Source organism: Chrysemys picta, chromosome 4 (assembly GCF_011386835.1).
Source record: "Chrysemys picta bellii isolate R12L10 chromosome 4, ASM1138683v2, whole genome shotgun sequence".
Lineage (NCBI taxonomy): Eukaryota > Metazoa > Chordata > Testudines > Emydidae > Chrysemys > Chrysemys picta.
In genome coordinates this window covers 10,730,745-10,749,327 of record NC_088794.1, presented here as the reverse complement: position 1 = coordinate 10,749,327, position 18,583 = coordinate 10,730,745, and the positions used below count along the sequence as shown (strand labels likewise).

The following is an 18,583-nucleotide window of genomic DNA, read 5'->3' as shown; positions in this document are numbered from 1 at the left end:
CCAGGACAGCTCGGCTCCGCGGCGCCCTCTCCCCACAGAGCTGGGGGCCCCCCTGTACAAGCCCCTCTCCTACCACAGCGTATATGTCGGGGCCAAGCCACGGGTGGCACCTTACCCGCTGCCCGCCAGCCTCCACCCATTCAATATCTACGGCACCAGCCCCCCTGCCCTCAACTATGGGCAGCAGTGATGGGTAGCAGGGTTGTCCCCCAGCTGCTTGGGGGCGCATAGGACCCACTCTGGCTCACCCCCCCTCCCAAGTACTCAGACGCCTGCCCCAGGGCGAGCCCCAGCCGCAGCGTGACAGAGGCAGGCTCCAACCTGAGTCTCACTAGAAGCCCCCCTGGCTGCCCGGCTCACAGTATCCCTGGCCAGGCTGGGCTCCCCCTATCGTAGCCAGCTGCTGGGGGCAGGGCTGCATGGCTCCCTCCCTCTCCGCTGCTGCAGGGCCGGCCCCCCAGGCCACGAGGCTCTCCCTTTGGGCCACAAGCTGCCCCACAAGTCTCCCCAGCTTGTGGCCTTTAAACTTCCCTGCACGAGCCTTTGGTGTGGGGGGAGCCCTGAGCACTGCCCCTGGGAACAGGAGCCACAACTCATGCCCAGGACACAGGGCAGGGCAGGGCAGGGCCCAGAGCACATGGCTGGTCAGATCCTGCCCCCCCTCCCGCCCAGGCAGGAGCTGCCTTCAGCACCCCCCTCCCTCCCAGCCAGTGCTGACCAGGGTGCAACCCACGGAGCCTTGGCCCCAGCTGGCCTGGCACATGATCCACACCCAGGGGTGCTGGCCCAGTTTAGCAAGGGGAGACAGCGCCAGCTGGTGCCAGTGTAAGGTAACTGCAGCGCCACTCCGGCGGGGGCTATGCAAGGTGCCCCTCGAGTGAGACCTGCGGGGAGAGCTGCCCAGGCAGAGGGCACGGCAGGTTCACGCTCCTGAACCGGGAGCTCAGCTGGCCAGGCCCCGTGAGCGCCACCAGAGGCCCAGCGGGTTCCTGTTACACACCGACAGGGACGGGACAGTTTCACTCTTTAATCGTACAAAAGACAGGACAGACGTAATCTGTGCCCAGGAGGGAGCACCAGGCTCCGGCAGGCAGTGGATGACAGCACCAGACCAAAGGGGAGGGGAGGGGCAGGGAAACAGCGCCAGGCTTAGAGGGGCGGGGGGCAGCAGCCAGGGTAGAAGGTGCAAACCCAAAGGGAGCCCCCTGCCCCAGGACAGGGCAGGAGGGGGCGCCATCCCCTTGAGGTGAGGGTGGCGGGGGGCACCTGGTGCCGAGCTGGCCCTACTCCCAGCTGTCGGGGGGGAAGGCAAAGGGGCTCAGCTTGTACCCGGCGCCCACGTAGAACTTGTTCTGGAATTCCACCCTGCAAACAACACAGGAGGGGGGTCAGCGCAGACATCACCCTCCAAAACTCACCCAGGGCCTCCCCCATCCCAGGGGCTGCCCCACCCCAGACCCGCCCATCCCCCGCACCCCAGAGTCCAAAGCAGCTCCCCCCTCCCCCTGCTGCGAGTACGGGGCGGGGGGGCTCACCAGTGCAGGCGCAGGGCGTGCAGGAAAGCCGACAGCCCCTCCATCACCAGCAGGATGGCCACCGTCAGCACGGCAAAGAAGGCAAAGACGGGCACCAGCAGCACCCCACCCGCGTAGATGTGCAGCAGGAAGCCGTTCCGCATCACCATGGTCCACAGCACCTCCGACAGCTCTGCAGCGGGAATGGGGGGGTCAGAGCTCGGCATGCCCCCCTGCCCCCACACCTCCCACCCCGCCTCGCCACCCACTCCGCCCTGCCCCCATAGGCTCCCTCCCTGCCCCCACACCTCCCTCCCCTGCACCCACCCCTCACAGGCCTCCCTCCCACCCCCACGCCTCCCTTCCCGCACCCACCCCGCCCTGCCCCTCACAGGCAGGCCTCCCTCCCACATCCACCCATAACCTCCTCCCCTTCTCTCCAGGGGTCTGCATGAGGGGCCACAAAGCATGTGTGGACCAGGCTCAGCGCAGGTAGGAGGCTGTGAGACACACACACACACACCCACTCCCGACTCACGTGCGTGGGCCAGGCTGAGCGCCCACAGGCGCAGGTAGGAGGCCGTGTTGGAGATGCAGCCCAAGCAGTACTCGATGGTGTGGATGGCCTGGTGCATGAAGACTTCAGAGAATTCAAACTGCGGGAGACACCAAGGCAGTGGGACGGGGTGAATGGCAGCACCCACTATGGCACCATGCCCGGCCGCGGGGCATAGGGCAGCACCGGGCAGGGGGAGCGGGGCGCCTCGCCCGGCCGCGGGGCGTAGGGCAGCACCGGGCAGGGGGAGCGGGGCGCCTCAGCCGGCCGCGGGGCATAGGGCAGCACCGGGCAGGGGGAGCGGGGCGCCATGCCCGGCCGCGGGGCGTAGGGCAGCACCAGGCGGGGGGAGCGGGGCGCCTCGCCCGGCCGCAGGGCGTAGGGCAGCACCGGGCGGGGGGAGTGGGGCGCCTCGCCCAGCCGCGGGGCATAGGGCAGCACCGGGCAGGGGGAGCGGGGCGCCATGCCCGGCCGCGGGGCGTAGGGCAGCACCGGGCGAGGGGAGCGGGGCGCCTCCCCCGGCCGCAGGGCGTAGGGCAGCACCGGGCGGGGGGAGCGGGGCGCCACGCCCGGCCGCGGGGCGTAGGGCAGCACCGGGCGGGGGGAGCGGGAGGCCATGCCTGGCCGCGGGGCGTAGGGCAGCACGGGGCAGGGGGAGCGGGGCGCCACGCCCGGCCGCAGGGCGTAGGGCAGCACCGGGCGGGGGGAGCGGGGTGCCATGCCCAGCCACTCTCCTCCAGCTTTGGCACACTGAGCTGACCCCAAGCCCATCCATAAGCTCTCTCTGCCCCTGGCCGTGGGCCTGGGCAGACACAGACCATCTGTAGCTCACCCAGCTGGCTGTCGGCTGGGGCCGGATCTCGCAGTGCTGGAGTGGGACAGCCCACAGATCACAGGCTACATGGGAGCCCAGCCACCCAGCAGCGCCCATTCCCGCCCCCTGTGCCCACCCGGAGCGCTGGTGAGGGCACTGCTGAGCGAGAGAAGACTGGGATGGGCAGGGGGGCTAATCCCGTTCCTGCCGCTCATAGCTTCAGGGTCTCCTGCCCACCGCAGGGCCCCGTCCTTCCACTCCGGGGCCACTCTGTGCCATGCTGGGGGGATGGGCAGCAGCTTGTCAAGCCCCACCCCTCTAAATGGCCCCGCCCCCACTCAGTGCAGGGACATTTCCGGCCCACAGATTGGAACGTGGCCGGGGCCAGAGCCGCTGTGGGGCTCCCCCATGCTGAGTGGGACTGGCAGGACACTGTCCCGGCACCCAGTGGCGCTAAACCCGTCCCTCTCCCCAGCCACCACAGTGCCACAGGGATCTCACCTCAGGCTCAGGGCCACGCCCACCACGCTCCACGTCGGCCTCCATCACGTTCACCGAGTTCCCCGGCTCCTGCGAGCTCAGCAGCGGCTGGCGCTCCCCGGCGTCCCCAGGTGGGCCCAGCTGTGTAGAGCCCAGAGCCACACATCAGACATGAGGGGTGGGGGACACACCCCACAGATCACAGCCCCCGTCCCTCCCCACGGCACCTGCAGCTCCCTTAGGAGAAGTCCCACAGAGCCCCACAACCCTGCTGCCACCCCAACCCTCCAGGGGCCTCCAGGGCCCCGCCCAGCCCCTTACCCCGAGACGAGGGTGCCCCCTGCGGCGGTGCTGGCACCACAGGTACACGGGCGTGCCCAGGAGCAGGACAGGCACAGAGGCCAGAGCCAGGACGACCAGGACGTTCTGCACCGTCACCTGCAGTGGGAAGAGGGTCGTGAGAGCAGCATCCCCACCCCCGACACGGGCTGAGCCAACATGGGGGGGGGGTACCAGGTTAGAGGGGCCATCGGTCCGATCCAGCATGGGCATGGTGCAAAGCGGGAGATTAGCAGGCTAGTGCGGGGGATGGGGGATACCAGGCCGGAGGGGCCTGTTGGTGTGAGCTGCGCTGGCAGAGGGGGGTGGATAGGCCCTGCGACAGGCAGGGGATTTGGCCGCATCAGGCAGTGAACCCCATGTTGTTCCAGGGGCTCCCCTAGGGGACTAGCGCAGCCATTCTCGGCACCCAGTGTGATGCCTCTGGCAGAGAAGCTGGCACAGAGCAATCCAGGCCCTCGGCTCCGCCCGGCCCCAAGCACATCCCACTCTCCGCACCGAGCTGCACTCCCCCCTCGAATCACGTGGGTCAAACAGAGGGACTTTTACAGAGGCTGCTGCTCTGTGCTGCGGGCCGACACCAGCATGGGCAGGGGGCCCTGGCTGTGGAGGGGTTGCCCAGCCCCAGGGCCCGTCTGGGGGAGATCGGACCCGGGACCTCCGGCAGGACGGTTTCTGTGCAAAGCTCTGTAGCTCTCGTGCTTTGTCCAGAGTCACTTGGCTGGCACAGCAGGCGGTTGTCGGGGTGACCCGTTCCAGTAGAGGGGTTGTCGGGGTTACCTGTGCGGGTTACCAATCCCGGGCACAGCAAATGTTGTCGGAGTTACCTGTCCCGGATACAGCGGGTAGTTGTCGGGGTTCTCGGTGAACAGGAACATGTCGATGAAGTGGATGAGGATGCTGGGTGCCAGCAGGGAGTTGACAGCACTGAACGTGAGCCACTTGTAGAAGATCATGAAGACGAGGTAGCCGAAGAGCGCCAGCAGGAAGATCGCCTCGGGTAGGAAGACCAGTGCCACCTGGTACCGCTGCCTGAAGTGCCTGTGTGCCAGCGAGAGGGGAGTCGGCCCGGGCCCTGCATAGCCGGGCTGCCCGCCCCCATGGAGGGAGCAGCGACCCTTGCAAGGTGGCCTGGGGCCCTGCGCTGCTGCCCTGGCTGGAACTGAGAGCAGCAATCCTGCCAGGGGTTCAGGGTGTGCCCTGGGGGACTGGGCAGGGGAGTCAGGGAGCGCAGCAGAGTTGGGGGCACATCCCTTCCTGGCAACAGGAGCCCCAGAGCAGCCCTAGCAGGCTTCCTCCCCAGCCTGGCAGCACGGCCAGCTCACACCTCACAAAGCCCCAAGGGGCTGGAACAAGCCCCATCTGCACTGGGCACCGGCCCCGATGCCAGCCCCAGGGAGCTGCTCCTGCACAGAGAGACACATGGCACTGGTGCCAGGTCAGCTCAGAGCTCAGAGCAGAGCCACTGACTGCCCGAGGGGCTGGGGCCATGCCCCAGGGCAGGGAAGGCTTGAGGGCGAGGGGTCTCCGTCCCACTGAGGGGCTGTCGGCAGGCTCAGGTGCCAATCCTTGGCCAATATCCTCCCCGCACCAGGGCCAGGATTTCCCACAGATGCAGATCCCCGGGCACAAGGAAAGGGTGGGGCCAGAGTGGGGGATGCGCCAGGCTCTGTAGCCCGCTCCTCCTGACGGGCTGAAGCGAGGGGGCACAGGTGGGCAGCGCGGGGGGGCATCGGCAGCCCCCCAGGCAGCGGTGACTCACAGGTGGTTGAAGACGCCGAGCAGCACCCCGAAGCTCATGTGGATGATGCCCAGAATCACCGACATCTTCATCTTGAAGGAGTTCAGGAAGTTCAGGTGGTTGTTGGCCAGGCTCCAGACCTGCAGCCAGGTGAGAGGAGGCGTCTGAGCCAGGGTGGGCACGCAGCTCCCAGTGGGGGGAGCAGAGCGGAGGTGTGTGTGGGGGGGGGAGATGCAGTTGGCCAGCACGTCCCCCCATCCCTCCCTACTCACCGGGTCGATCCCAAAGGGGTAGGGCCCCTTGAAGACTCCAGTGACGTTGGGGTCCAGGGTGAGGAAGGCGTGGCTGGCTAAGTAGTCGGAGCTGTGGGGACAGGGGGGTGTCAGTGCTGGGGGGAGGGGCGGGGCAGAGTGGGGGGCACACACGGGGCAGTACGTGGGGAGGCAGTGCTGACACAGGGGAGCACGCAGCGCAGGTGGCAGGGAGGGGGCACGTGAAGGTGGGGAGCCAGGAATGGGACAGAAGGGAGGGGGATCCCACAGGTGGGTAACAGGTATAGGGGCAGGGGAGCAGGCTGGTGTGTGAGAAGAGGGACCCCGTGGGGGATAGCAGATGGGGGCAGGGTACCAGATGGAGAGCCCATGGGGTGGTAGTGGGTGGGGTTCTGCAGGGGGAGCAAGGTACCAGGCAGGGGAGCAGGCCGGGATCCCGCGGGGGGGAGCGGGGGTACCAGGTGGGGGTCCCGCAGGGGGAGCAAGGTACCAGCAGGGAAGCAAGCCAGGATCCTGCGGGTGGGACCAGGGTACCAGGTGGGGGTCCCGCAGGGGGAGCAGGGTATCAAGCGGGGGTCCCGCGAGGGGGCAGTGCCCACCTCCAGTTGTAGTGGTGGACCATGGTGGCCACACTCCAGGCGGAGGGGAAGATGGCGGTGGCCTTGCTGAAGCACTCATTGTAGATGAAGCCGGTGTAGACGGAGAAGGCCCCCATGAGCAGAATCAGGTAGCGCCCCTCAAAGAACGTCTGCCAGATCTGGGGACAGACAGACAGATGGAGGCACAGCTCCATAACAGCCCAGCCCTCCCCCATCCCCCCACCCTAGCAGTTCCCCCGCCCTCGCTCACCTCGTTGCGCGCTTCCCTCATGCGGGGGCTGTTCTCTGCCAGCACCATCCAGAGGGCAAAAAGGAACATCAGCAGCCCATGGCCCACGTCCCCGAACATGACAGCAAACAGGAAGGGGAAGGTGATGATGGTGTAGGGCGCTGTGGGGGCAGGGAGATGTCAGAGAGAAGCCCTCTCATCCCACATGGGCCCCTCACTCCCACACAGACCCAGACCACCCTGCCACAGCCCAGACACAGGGTCTTTCCCCTCTTGGGGGGCACGAGCTCTGATCTGGCCCCAGGGCGGGGACTGGCTGGCTCAGGGGGGCTGAGAATGAGACACGGGATCTTTTCCCTCTGGGGGGCGCTGACTCCAATCTGGCCCCAGGGCGGGGGACTGGATGGCTCAGAGGGTGGGGAATGGGCCATGAGGCTTTTCCCCTGTAGAGGGCGCTGGCTCTGATCCAACCCGAGGGTGGTGGGGCGGGGTGGCCCCGGAGGTCCCTTACCCGGGTTCACCTCCTGGTAACTGGCGACCCCATAGGCGTCGACGATGCTCTGGAAGCCGGTGGTGAACTTGTTGGTGCGGATGAGGGTGGGAGGGCTCTCAGAACTGGGGATCCGGTGCACGAACGACTCCACCCCCGAGCCACTCTTGTGCTGCAAGGGAAGGCGGGCCTGGGACCAGGGAGCCTCGAGGCAACACCAATCCACCCCCCATCACTGCCACCTGGGGAGCAGGGCAGGGCAGGGCACGGAGAGAAGTGCGGCATTGTAGGAGGGGGTGGGGAGCGGCTGGGGCACACCTACGCTGAAGGGGAAACACCTACCGATCCGTGGAGGGGGGAGAACATGGACTGGCACGGGGGGAGGAGGGGGGGGGGGGCATGTACTGATCCGTGCGGGGGGACATGTATCGATCCGTGGCATGGGGGGGAGGGGGGACAGGTGGAGGCACGTACCAATCCGTGGGCGGGGGGGAGAGACATGTACCAATAAGTGGCGTGGTGGGGCGGGCAGAGGCACGTACCAATCCGTGGGGGGGGAGGGGGGCATGTACCAATCCATGATGTGGGGAGATGGGGATGGGCGGAGGCACGTACCAATCGGTGGGGAGGTGGGGGGGAACATACCAATCTGTGGCATGGGGGGGGCAGAGACATGTACCGATCCGTGGGGGGGGGACGACATGTACCAATCCGTGGCGTGGGGGGGGGGCAGGCGGAGGCATGTACCGATCCGTGGGGGGGACGACATGTACCAATCCGTGGCATGGGGGGGGCAGGCGGAGGCATGTACCGATCCGTGGGGGGGGACGACATGTACCAATCCGTGGCGTGGGGGGGGGGGCAGGCGGAGGCACGTACCGATCCGTGGCGCAAGGCCTCCTGCACCTGTGGCAGGTCACGCACGGGGCACCACACCTCGGCGATGAGGCACTTCTCAATGACATTGAAGCTGCACTGGTTGAGGATGAGGTAGATGGCCTTCATCTTCTGCACCTTCACGCGCCAGGCCGGCAGCGTCAGCACCACCTTCTGCAGCACCTGGGACAGGTACTGCTCCGTCTCCCCCAGCACCTGCCGGGGGGAGGGAGGTTCACAGGGGCAGACACCAACCCCACCAATATTCCAACACAGCTGGGACCCCCCAGCCCAATATTTCCTCTCCACCCTGGTAGGGGCCTCAACTGCTGCCCATCTCCCTTACAGCCTGGGACCCTAACGCTGGAGGTCGTTGAGCGGGGAGTGTCCTCGCCCTCTCCCCCCGCCGCAGCTCCCCCATCTCACTGCGGTGAGGTCGTTGACCGGGGAGTGTCCTCGGGGCCCCCCCATCTCACCGTGGTGAGGTCGTTGATCTGGGTGAGCAGCCCATTCAGCACCTCCAGCCGGTCGGCCTCCGAGTCGGCGTAGGGGTACACGTGGCAGTGGAAGCTGGGAGAGACACGCACAGGTGAGCGGGGGGCATGTTGGCGGAGACGGGGGCTGAGTTGTGTGTGGGAGAAACCGAACAGCCTGTGGGGCGGGGTGGGGGGGGGAGGAGGCACAAACGACTGCCATCAATCCTGCGCCTCCTATGGGCATGAGGAGTCGGGCCAGCCGGCTGGAGGGGGCCCTGGCGCTCTGCTCCCATTCCCCCCAGGGAACAGCCACACCAGGCGGCGGGGGTAATTGCCCCCAAGACACCCCCCTGGACTTCTAGCTCCCCAGACAGGAACAAGAGCGGCTTCGGTGTGGCACCTGGACCCCTCACACGACAGCAGCAGGCGTATGGAGCGCCGGAGCTTGGGGCAGGAATTGCTAGGGGGGCGGACAGGCAGACAGATAGACGGCGAGGAGACGGGACGGGTGGGGGGCAGCACTCACCAGTCCGAGATTTTGCGGATTTTCTGTCCGATCTGCTCCCCCCAGTAGGAAATGAGGAAGATAACCCAGGTGATGTTCTCACCCTGCAGGGGGAGCACATTACCCATGAGCCTCAGCATAGCACAGGGGTGCCTACAAATCACCCCCACCCATGCTCCCAGGCTCCAGAGAAACCTCCCCAGCCCCACCCCACTCAGATCCACCCACGTCCCCTCCAGGCCTGCCCCCCTCACAGACACCCAGACCTGCTCCAACCCCCCTTCCCACCCCGCACTCACCGTGGCTGGGTCCTCCATGGGCTCCGCCATCTCCACAAAGTTGGCGATGAGGTACCCGCGGCAGGCGCGCCACAGCAGCCGCTCAAAGGAGGTCACCCGCCAAGGGTGGATCACGCCCGCCACAAAGCTGGGGGAGGGGAGAGAAGAGAGAGCCAAGGGGGGGGGGCGCTGGCATCCCAGGGCAGAACAGCCCCACAGCGCCCAAGGGCACCACAGCATCCATGGCACTACCACAGAACCCGCCATGTCCCAGGCACAGCCCCGCTCTCCCCCTAATCCCCACGTTGTCCCAGATGGGGCCTGCCCCACAGCTGCTGCTCAGCGTCCCGCGGGGGGCCTGCCTCACGGCTGCTGCCCCATCTGGAACTCATCCCACCCGCTCTGGAACCGACTCACTTGACTTTGACATCGAGTCGCGGTGCCATGGACGGGTTGAGCAGGGGCTCCTGGTCCGAGAGGGCACGGGGCCGGGCAGGGGAGCCCAGTGATGCCTGCCACACGGGAGAGAGACCGTCAGAGGAGCTGCCCAGCCCAACGGGGCTCCCTCCTTCCCCAGGCAACTGGCGCCACGGTGCCCCCCTCCTTACCTAGCAATCTCTCCGTTCTCCCCCAGGAATCCACCATTGGCCCACACACACCAGTGCCCAGCCCTGGGGGTGACCCGCTCCACCCCTCCCTGCCCCCCAACCTCTAGGACACCCCCACCCATCCCCTCTCTGCCTCCCAGATTCCCTTCCATTCTGCCCCTCTATACCTCAAAGTAGAACCCTGGAACTACCATATTGTCTACTGTCATATAATTATGATAAGTTTTGTACATAGTATGTCTTGTGAGGTATTATTTTAAAAATCTTGATCTGTTGAACATTAATCCCATTTGACTGTCTGTGCTCTCGTTGTATGTGAAGTTATGAAGCATTGCTACATGTGTTCCTGAAATAGTTGTGAGGCTGGGAGATGCCCCCAGCCAACCTTTCAGTTGCAACAAAGGACCAGCCAGATGTGCTGATGGCCCATTAAAGGGAATCCACTCTCCCAACAGCCATCCCAGAGACTTCTCAGAAAGAGCATGTATGTAATGAGGACTGCCTGATCCCCATGTCACAGCAAAGATCTTTCCAGCGAGCTGGAAGAAGCTGTAAGAGAGACACTGGCATCATCACTTGGCCTCTTTCTTCCAGGTGTTGACCTGAGTTGGGAGGGGAAACGTCTGGAGGACAAAGACTTTGAACTGGGGAGGGTGATCCCAGGCTGGAAGAGTCCCAGCCTGTGCATTGAGGATCTGTAACCTGATTGTGCCATCAGTCAGGGTGAGACACTGCTTGATTCAAATCCTGTTTAGTTTGTAGAACTTAGACTGCAAATTTATTTTATTTTTATTTCCCAAGTAACCAACTTTGATCTCTGGGCCGGCTACTTATATTCACTTAAAATTGATCTTTCCGGAGTTAATAAATCTGTTTTATATTTTACCTAAAACAGTGTGTTCTGCTTGGGAGATCTCAGCTCAGGTTGCAAAGGCTAGTGTGTGTCCGCTCCGCATAGAGGGAGTGACGAACTACTTAATGAACTTGCACTGCCCAAAGGGTCCTTGACCAGTGTAAGACATTACGGTCCTGGGATGTAGGGCTGGAGCTGGGGGGATTGGGGTGGGAGATCATGAGTGGCTGGGAGATTCATTCATAAATTAAATAAATAAATTAATGGAGATATCCTATCTCCTAGAACTGGCAGGGACCTTGAAAGGTCATCAAGTCCAGCCCCCTGCCTTCACTAGCAGGACCAAGTACTGATTTTTGCCTCAGATCCCTAAGTGGTCCCCTCAAGGATTGAACTCACAACCCTGGGTTTACCAGGACAATGCTCAAACCACTGAGCTATCCCACCCCCCAAACCCTATTCATGTAACTCAGCTGGGTATGTCTCTGTCTGTGGATGGCTGTGTAAGTGCAGTGTCTATGCAAGGTTTGTAGCATGATATCGGCATCACCGTGTGAGAGGCAACCCAGGTTGGTGGAACAGGGCTCAGCTGCCTCCCCAGTCCAGGTTACGCCCCAGGGACTCCATCACACCCTCCCAGCCCCCCAACCCCGGGACCCCATACTCCAACGATCCCCTCCCTGCCCCCCAGGCCTCTCTGCTCTGCCCCTCCTCTGCTCCCTCCAGCCCCCTCCTCAACCCCAAGGCCACTGCTCTGGCCCCGCACAAGGACTCACCAGCTGGCCGGTGAAGCGCTGCCCCTCGCGCAGGACTTGCGCGTACTCCTGCATCTCCCGCAAGCGTCCACCCAGCGACTCCCGGTTGCGGCTCACTTCGCGCAGCTCCTGGGCCAACTGCTCGGACTGCTCCTGGATGTGCAGGGCATCACGGGGCAGAGGGGCCGGGGGGCTTTCAGGGCAGGGCCCCAGTGCCAGCCCTGCCTTCCGCAGCTCCTGGTGCAGAAACGCTGCGCAGCAGGGACACACCGCCTATCAACACTGCCCGTGCATAGCCTGCCCCCATCAGGTACCCATCTGGAGACCCCCCTCTCCCTAGTTTCTGCAGTCACAGCCTTTGGGACACCCAGAGCACGGGGTTGTATCCCTGACCATTGGGGCTAATAGCCATTGATGGGCCTATCCTCCATGAACTTATCTAGTTCTTTTTTTAATCCAGTTACATTTTTGGCCTTCACAATATCCCCCGGCAGCGAGTTCCACAGGTTGACTGTGCGTTGGGTGAAGAAATACTTCCTTTTGTTTGTTTTAAACCTTCTGCCTGTTAATTTCATTGGGTGACCCTTATGAGATGTGAAGTAGTAAATAACACTTCCTTATTTACTTTCTCCACACAATTCATGATGTTATAGACCTCTGTCATATCCCCCCTTACTTGTCTCTTTTCCAAGATGAAAAGTCCCAATTTTATTAATCTCTCCACATACGGAAGCTGTTCCATACCCCTAATCATTTTTGTTGCCCTTTTCTGTACCTTTTCCAATTCCAATATATCTTTTTTGAGATGGGGCGACCACATCTGCACGCAGTATTCAAGATGTGGGCGTACCATGGATTTATATAGAGGCAAATATAATCTTTTCTGTCTTATTATCTATCCCTTTCTTAATGATTCCCAACATTCTGTTTGCTTTTCTGACTGCTGCTGCACATGGAGTGGATGTTTTCAGAGAACTATCCACCATGATAACAAGATCTCTTTCTTGTGTGGCAACAGCTAATTTACATCCCATAATTGTATATGTATACTTGGGATTATGTTTTCCACTGTGTATTACTTTGCATTTATCAGCAGTGAATTTCAGCTGCCATTTTGTTGCCCAGTCACCCAGTTTTGTGAGATCCCTTTGTAACTCTTCACAGTCTGCTTTGGACTTACTAACTTAACCCCACACCACTGGGCCTCTGCCACCCCAGACCCCCTCCATCCCACCACTCCAGGCTCCCATCCCCACGTGCAGCCCCTGGCACCCCAGAGAGACCTCCTCCCTGCAGGGTTCCCACCTGCCCAGAGAGGAGACACCCTTCCCTCCCCAAACAGACTCTCCACCACCCCAGAGCCTCCCCTCCCTTCCCTTCACCCCACGGTGTCCCCGATGTCCTAGACATTCCCCCACGTCTCCCTGTCCCCCAGAAGGAGCCCCTTCCCCCAGGGTGCTTGGCACTCACTGAAGGTTTTCTCCATGTCCTCGCAACGCCGCACCTCACCCACGAAGCGCCGCTGGAAGGCGTTGACATTGGGGTTGAGCTGGGGGAGCCGAGACAGCACATCAGAGCCCAGCTGCAGCCCACCCTGCGCGGGGCCCCGACTCTGGGCAGTTAGGGTGGGACCAGCCACCCCAACAGCCCCAGCCCATCGCTCAGGGAGCTCAACTCCTGCCCCTATTGGGACCAGCCACCCAGTCAGGGACCCCGACTCCTCCTGCCCACCCCGCTAGGGACCAGCCACCCCAACAGCCCCAACCCCTCAGTCAGGGACCCCGATTCCTGCCCCTATTGGGACCAGCCACCCGGACAGCTCCCCAGTCAGGGACCCCGACTTCCCCTACCCCCCCCAACAGCGCCCCAGTGATGAACCCTAACTCCCACTGCCCCCCATTGGCACCAGACACCTGGCTTCCCCATGCCCCCTTCCTCCCCTGCTCCGGGACCCCTACTCTTCCCCTATAGCAGATGAGACGTCCCAAGCACCCCCCCACGGCCACTTCCCCCCACCCCAGCCAGTGACCCCGCCCCTCTGCTCCCCACAGGGGGGCACCACGTCCTGCCCTGCACATACGTCTCTGAACTCCACGAGCCCCCTCTCGCCCAGCTCGCTGACGCAGGCGTAGGCCGAGGCCGACTGCAGGAAGAGCTGGGCCAGGCAGACCTCCTCGCTGCGGAACATGGAGCCCATGGTGCTGCCGGGGGAAGGGGAGAGTCAGTCACCTGGCGGCGAGGGCAAGGGGCACAGAGACCCAGCCCCCCCCCGCTCCCCTCAGATCAAGACCGTGGGGGACTGGTGCGAGGGGCACCAGAAGCCACGCTGTAGCAGGCAGCCCAGGCGTGGAGACCGACTCCTCGCCTGGCAGGGAGGAGAGGAAGCGGTCTGTGCCGGGGGCAGGAGCTGGAGCCGGCAGAGACAGGTGGCACGGCCACGGCACTCCCAGCAGCTCTGGAGAAGGAGTGGACACGGCCAGGAGCCCCCACTCCAGCTGGGGGGAGGCAATTGTGGCTCAGACTCCAGCTCCCCGACAACCCGGCCCGGCACCCAGACAGTCACACTGAGCTCCAGCCATCTATCCAGCCGACACCTCGGCAGCCCTACCGGCCCGCCGCTCACCTCAGGGACGGCCTTGCAGCTGCGGGGGGCCACGCGGCGTAAGAGATCCAGGCAGGGAACAAGGATCCGCAGCTCTGCCCACGAGACACCCAGCAGCAGCTCGGCTGAGTCACCCTGGACTTTTTTAACCTCGGAGGTTGCAAAATAGTTTCCAGGAGCACCATTCCCCTCCGCCCCAGACCAGCTCAGCTTCAGCCGCGCCTGAGTCAGGGCTGGCCGTGCCGCTCACCTTTGGGGCTGACCTAGCCAGACGCCCATGGCCCAACAAGGGGTGGGGAAGGGCACATGATGCCCTTGCCGCCAGGCAAGCGATTTCGGGAGAGGAGGATCAATGGGAGCCCTAAGAGATCCGGAGCACCCTCCACGCCCCTTTGCAACTGGAGGGCAGCCGGGGCCCTGCAGCGCTCTTAGGGCAGGGGGAGGAGGGGATCCAGACCTCAGGCTGGACCCAGCTCACTGCAATAGGGCCATGCCAACACTCCAGCTGAAAGCAGGGAAACACAAGCGGCCTCGGGGAGGGAGTCCCAGTCCCTGCACAGGGTCCTGGCCACACCGGGGTCAAGCAGCCATCCTGGCGCTGAACCACCCCCAGCCCACCTTGAGGCATCACCCGCTACTGATTGCTGCAAACAGGACTCCAGTGGGATCCCCAGCCCAGGGGACACGGCTGCGCTGGGGCAGAAAGGCCCGTGTTTCTGAAGCTGCCACCAGTCTTGGGGGCCCAGCCGGAGGCGTTCAGGCTGGCTCTCCCTGCCAGGTCCCCCATGCGGGACTCGGCCCCTGGGCTAGCCCGCGCCACTCCCACGCAGGGAGGCCCTCTCCTCTCTCCTTCTGCCTCCATGGGGCAGCCAGCCCAGCGGCAGCCAGCTCCCCCAGCCTCACAGACAGGTAGGCAGCGCCACCGACTGTTCCCTCCAAGCTGGCTCCTTCCATCACCTCCCAATGACACTGGCCCAAGGCTGACAAGAGGACCAGTACCCCATGGAGCAGCCCACGCTCCCAGCATGCACTGCTAGCCCAGGGGTAACACTGTACATGGGAGATGTTAGCATGTCCAAGCCAACGTCCATCCCTTCTGGAACCAGGCACAGCTGGATTCGGGGACCCACAGAACCTGGCACTAGCCCCAAGGATACAATTAGAGCGGCCCATAAATGGAGCTCTCTGGGGGCCTGTCTACACTGCCGCTGGAGATGTAATTCATGAGCAGCTGTACACACCAGTGCAGGAACCTCTACCCGAGCGAGGAATCTCCCCTCCATCTGCAGGGTAGGTGACAAAGTGGGAATTCTCTGTAATATTTTGAATGAAGCCCATGCGTGCTTCAGTTTCCCCCATATTTCATATTGTTACCCGGGGGCGGGGGAAGGACTGTTTGCTCTCAGGACAGGCTAAGAGACCTGGTCTATGCTACAAGGTTAGGTTGAAGTAGGCCGCCTTGCATCGACCTAGCTGTGCATGTGTCCAGGCTTCGTTCCAGCGTGGCTGGGCTCTGGCTGACCAGAACGGTTGATGCTTTAACCTTCATTTTTTTCTGCTGACCTACGGCCACCCCATGCTGCGTAACAGGTGACTAATAAACCTGCCTGGTTTGCCAACCCTGCGTGTGTCACTGCAAACACTGGCAGAGGTGCATTAGTCCCTGAAGAGTGGCCTAGTCTCTCCCAGGAGTCCAGCCTGGACTCACCAGGCAAAGCTCATGGTGTGAAACATGAGTGCTGGAGCCCCAGAGGTTCGCCGGAAGGAGGCAGTGAGGCCTACCCCAGGCAGTAAGATTGAGACCCCTTGGGGGTTGGACAAACTGAAGGGTTCCTCCTAGAGACTGTTCCAAAACTGGGGGCGTAGCACCGATGCTGTCGATCCGTGACAGCGGAGACGTTCCCTGCGACTCCCGTGGCATGGTCAGAGCACACGGGAGCCAGCTATCCTGGGCACAAGCCTTGTATCGCCCCATTTCAACCGCACCCGCAGGCCAGCCCCTGTCTGGAACATGCCCTGCCTATTGACTGCACAGGGAGGCAGCACCCCAACCATACCCTGCGTAGCACTGCACTCACCGTAACCGGGCAGTATGGAGCACGGACAGACCCACCTAGCAAGGGAGCAGGGGTGGAAGGCCGCCCCAGTGGGTAGCGTGCTCACCCGGGCCATGGGTTCCAGTCCCTGCTCTGACACAGGAAACTGACAGCAATAGCTATTGGGGAATGGCTCCCCGCAGTCGCTCTGCTTTGGAAACGCAACAATGACCCAGAATCGAGTGACGTTTGCTCCAGAACAGAGCGCCCTGGGGGTGGGGGCCACTATTCTGCAATAGCGCCAGCCATCAGCATCCCCATGTAGACAAGCCCATAGTCACTGAGCCTCAGCGCCCCTCTATCACCGGGGTCACAGCCCTGCCCTGCCGCAGTGGGGCAGGCACACACAGATGAACGTACTAACCCCCGTGGGGTGCGCGGACGCGACAGGGACGGGGCGGAGGCAGGCCCCATGGTGCTGCCGCCCTGTGCCGCGCTCAAGTCCAGAGCGGGACACGCGACCCACCGCAAAGACTTGACTTGGGTTCTCGTTGTGTTGTTCCCAGTGCCCCCAAGCTCAAGGGGCCCCAGCCGCCCCAGGAGGAGAGGGGGCATCACAGCTCTGATTACAGTGGGTTACAGTGTGGTTCAGTGGCTCTCAGCCCCCCCACTATACAAATTGTTCCAGAGTCTCTGACGCAGGGCAGCTCAGGTGGAGGCCCTGGGAGGGGGCCTGACTCCCAGCCCCTCAGTTTTAGAGATGGGGGGAGGGCGATCTCCCCCCCTGAGCCAAGCTCCGTTACCCCAATGCCCAGCCCGCCCCACGGGCACGGGGGGGGGACCCCCTGCCTGGGATGTGCAGGAGCCCAGATGTGCCCCAGCCCCACAGCTTCGGGAAGGGGGGGCAGTGGGTCACTCCGCTCCAGGGGGGCTCAGAGGAGGGACCAGCGACCCCCCGAGCCCGGACGAGCCGGAAGTGGCGGCAGCAGCACGTGGAGCCAGGCCCTGCCAGGCTGCTCATCACACCCTCCGCCCGGGGGGTGGGACCCGGCCCCGAACCCGCCCGGGTCCCGCCGCCGCCGGCAGAGGGGCAGGGCTGGGGGCGCCCCGGCCGCGGCTCCTACCTGCGCTGGGCTCCAGCTGCTGGTCCCGGCTGGGTTGTGGGGAGACGGGAGTCCGGGACTTCCTCTTCCCCTGGGCGGGCTGCTCCCGGGCCGGGTCAGACCCACCCCCGGGAACTCCCCCACTGCCAGCTGCAGCGAGCTCCACACCCCTCCCTCGCTTCCTGCCCCATCGCGCCCCCAGCCGCGGGGGAGGGGGCACTGTGCGGGGAGCTGCCCCCCCCCGCACCTGGACCTCCTCCATCCGGACCCCCCCCGCCTAGCTCCACCCCGCAGAACCTCACCCCCCCTGCACCTGGACCTCCCCCCATCCATCCAGACCAGCCTCCGCGCCTAGCCCCACCCCCCCGCCATCCGGACCCCCCCCCCTCCGACCCTGCCCCCCGGACCGCCTCCCATCCATCCAGACCAGCCTCCGCGCCTAGCCCCACCCCCCCGCCATCCGGACCCCCCCCCGACCCTCAACCCCCCTGCACCTGGACCTCCCCCCCCATCCATCCACACACACACTCATCCGTCCCATTCTGCCTGCAACCAGATCCCCCACTGATCTGCCGGCACCCAGATTGTCCCACACAGAACCTTCTCACCCCGCACTTGGATCCTGCCGGGCTGAACCTGCCTGTCCCACAGTTGGATCCCTCCACATCGAACCCTCCCACACCTCTGAACCTGGACCACTCCCATGTCCCATCAGAACCACCGTGCAACTCCCCCTCCCCTGCCGCCGAATCATCCCACCCAGAAACCCCTGGCCCCACAGCTGAATCCCCACTCCCAGCACTGATCCCTTTGCACCTGATACCAGCCTTCCAGGCCAAAACATACACCCTGCACCCCCATGTTGTGGAGCAGGATCGGGGGGCTCTATCTCCCCTCTCAATCACTGCTGACCCCGGTGTGGCAACATACACAGCCAAGAGCACTAGCCCCTGTGCAACTGGACACCCCCCCACACACCAAGGCCCCTGCACCGGGCCCCTGAGCCATCGCACCAGTTACATGCGGGGCAGCGCCCGTGCAGACAGAGAGCCCAGATGTAATAGCAGGGCACCAGGCCCTGTTGCGGTGTCGCTGCCCACGGCTCAGCTTGGATTCACACTCCCAGCTCTCTCTCACCCCCTCTAAGCAGGTTCCAGGCCCCGGGCACTAGTGCCAGGACGCCCAGTCCCAGCAGGGTCCGTGCCCTGAGGTTCGTGTAACCACCCCCACCGCCCCGCATGAGGAGATTCCTGCCCCAGGAATGTTGGTGTCTCTGCTGCCTCTGACTCCAACTGAATCCATGTGATGGTGTTTCCATGTATGGAAATAGCTGCTTCAACATGACCGCTGACGGCTGATTTCCCCAAGGCACTTAGTCAGTATCCCCAGCGGCAGACGCCAGATCCCATGATCCTAGCCAAAGGGCCTGCATCGCGGCTTCCATGCCCTGCCTGACT

At 63.7% G+C, this 18,583-nt stretch overlaps 1 protein-coding gene across 2 annotated transcripts; it reads right to left on the bottom strand.

The window, feature by feature from the left end:
• Positions 1-1,013: 1,013 nt before the first annotated feature.
• On the bottom strand, positions 1,014-17,400 carry TCIRG1 (T cell immune regulator 1, ATPase H+ transporting V0 subunit a3). 2 transcript variants are annotated; one of them, XM_008171689.4, is made up of 20 exons: positions 17,148-17,400; positions 13,466-13,586; positions 12,856-12,934; positions 11,407-11,636; positions 9,587-9,681; positions 9,191-9,317; positions 8,913-8,995; positions 8,387-8,480; positions 7,914-8,126; positions 7,056-7,206; positions 6,566-6,705; positions 6,316-6,473; positions 5,717-5,807; positions 5,466-5,584; positions 4,531-4,744; positions 3,686-3,802; positions 3,386-3,505; positions 2,053-2,170; positions 1,536-1,707; positions 1,014-1,365 (listed from the first exon to the last, which is right to left on the bottom strand). In XM_008171689.4, exons 2-20 carry the CDS (start codon positions 13,580-13,582, stop codon positions 1,284-1,286), a joined length of 2,520 nt encoding a protein of 839 aa, XP_008169911.1. In that variant the 5' UTR covers positions 13,583-13,586; positions 17,148-17,400; the 3' UTR covers positions 1,014-1,283. The 2 variants fall into 2 exon arrangements, with proteins under 2 accessions (XP_008169911.1, XP_023964087.3); XM_024108319.3 differs by lacking the exon at positions 17,148-17,400 and adding an exon at positions 14,009-14,261.
• Between the last annotated feature and the right edge of the window lie 1,183 nt (positions 17,401-18,583).

What these genes read in the sequence shown, in the direction of transcription:
- TCIRG1 (XM_024108319.3), bottom strand. Translation starts at nt 14,172, where the DNA reads ATGGTGCTCCTGGAAACTATTTTGCAACCTCCGAGGTTAAAAAAGTCC. An exon ending in GGGGGCACCCTCGTCTCGGG is followed by an intron (nt 3,506 to 3,685) that starts GTAAGGGGCTGG and finishes GGCTCTACACAG; the next exon opens with CTGGGCCCACCTGGGGACGC. An exon ending in GGCGTGGCCCTGAGCCTGAG is followed by an intron (nt 2,171 to 3,385) that starts GTGAGATCCCTG and finishes TGTCTCCCGCAG; the next exon opens with TTTGAATTCTCTGAAGTCTT.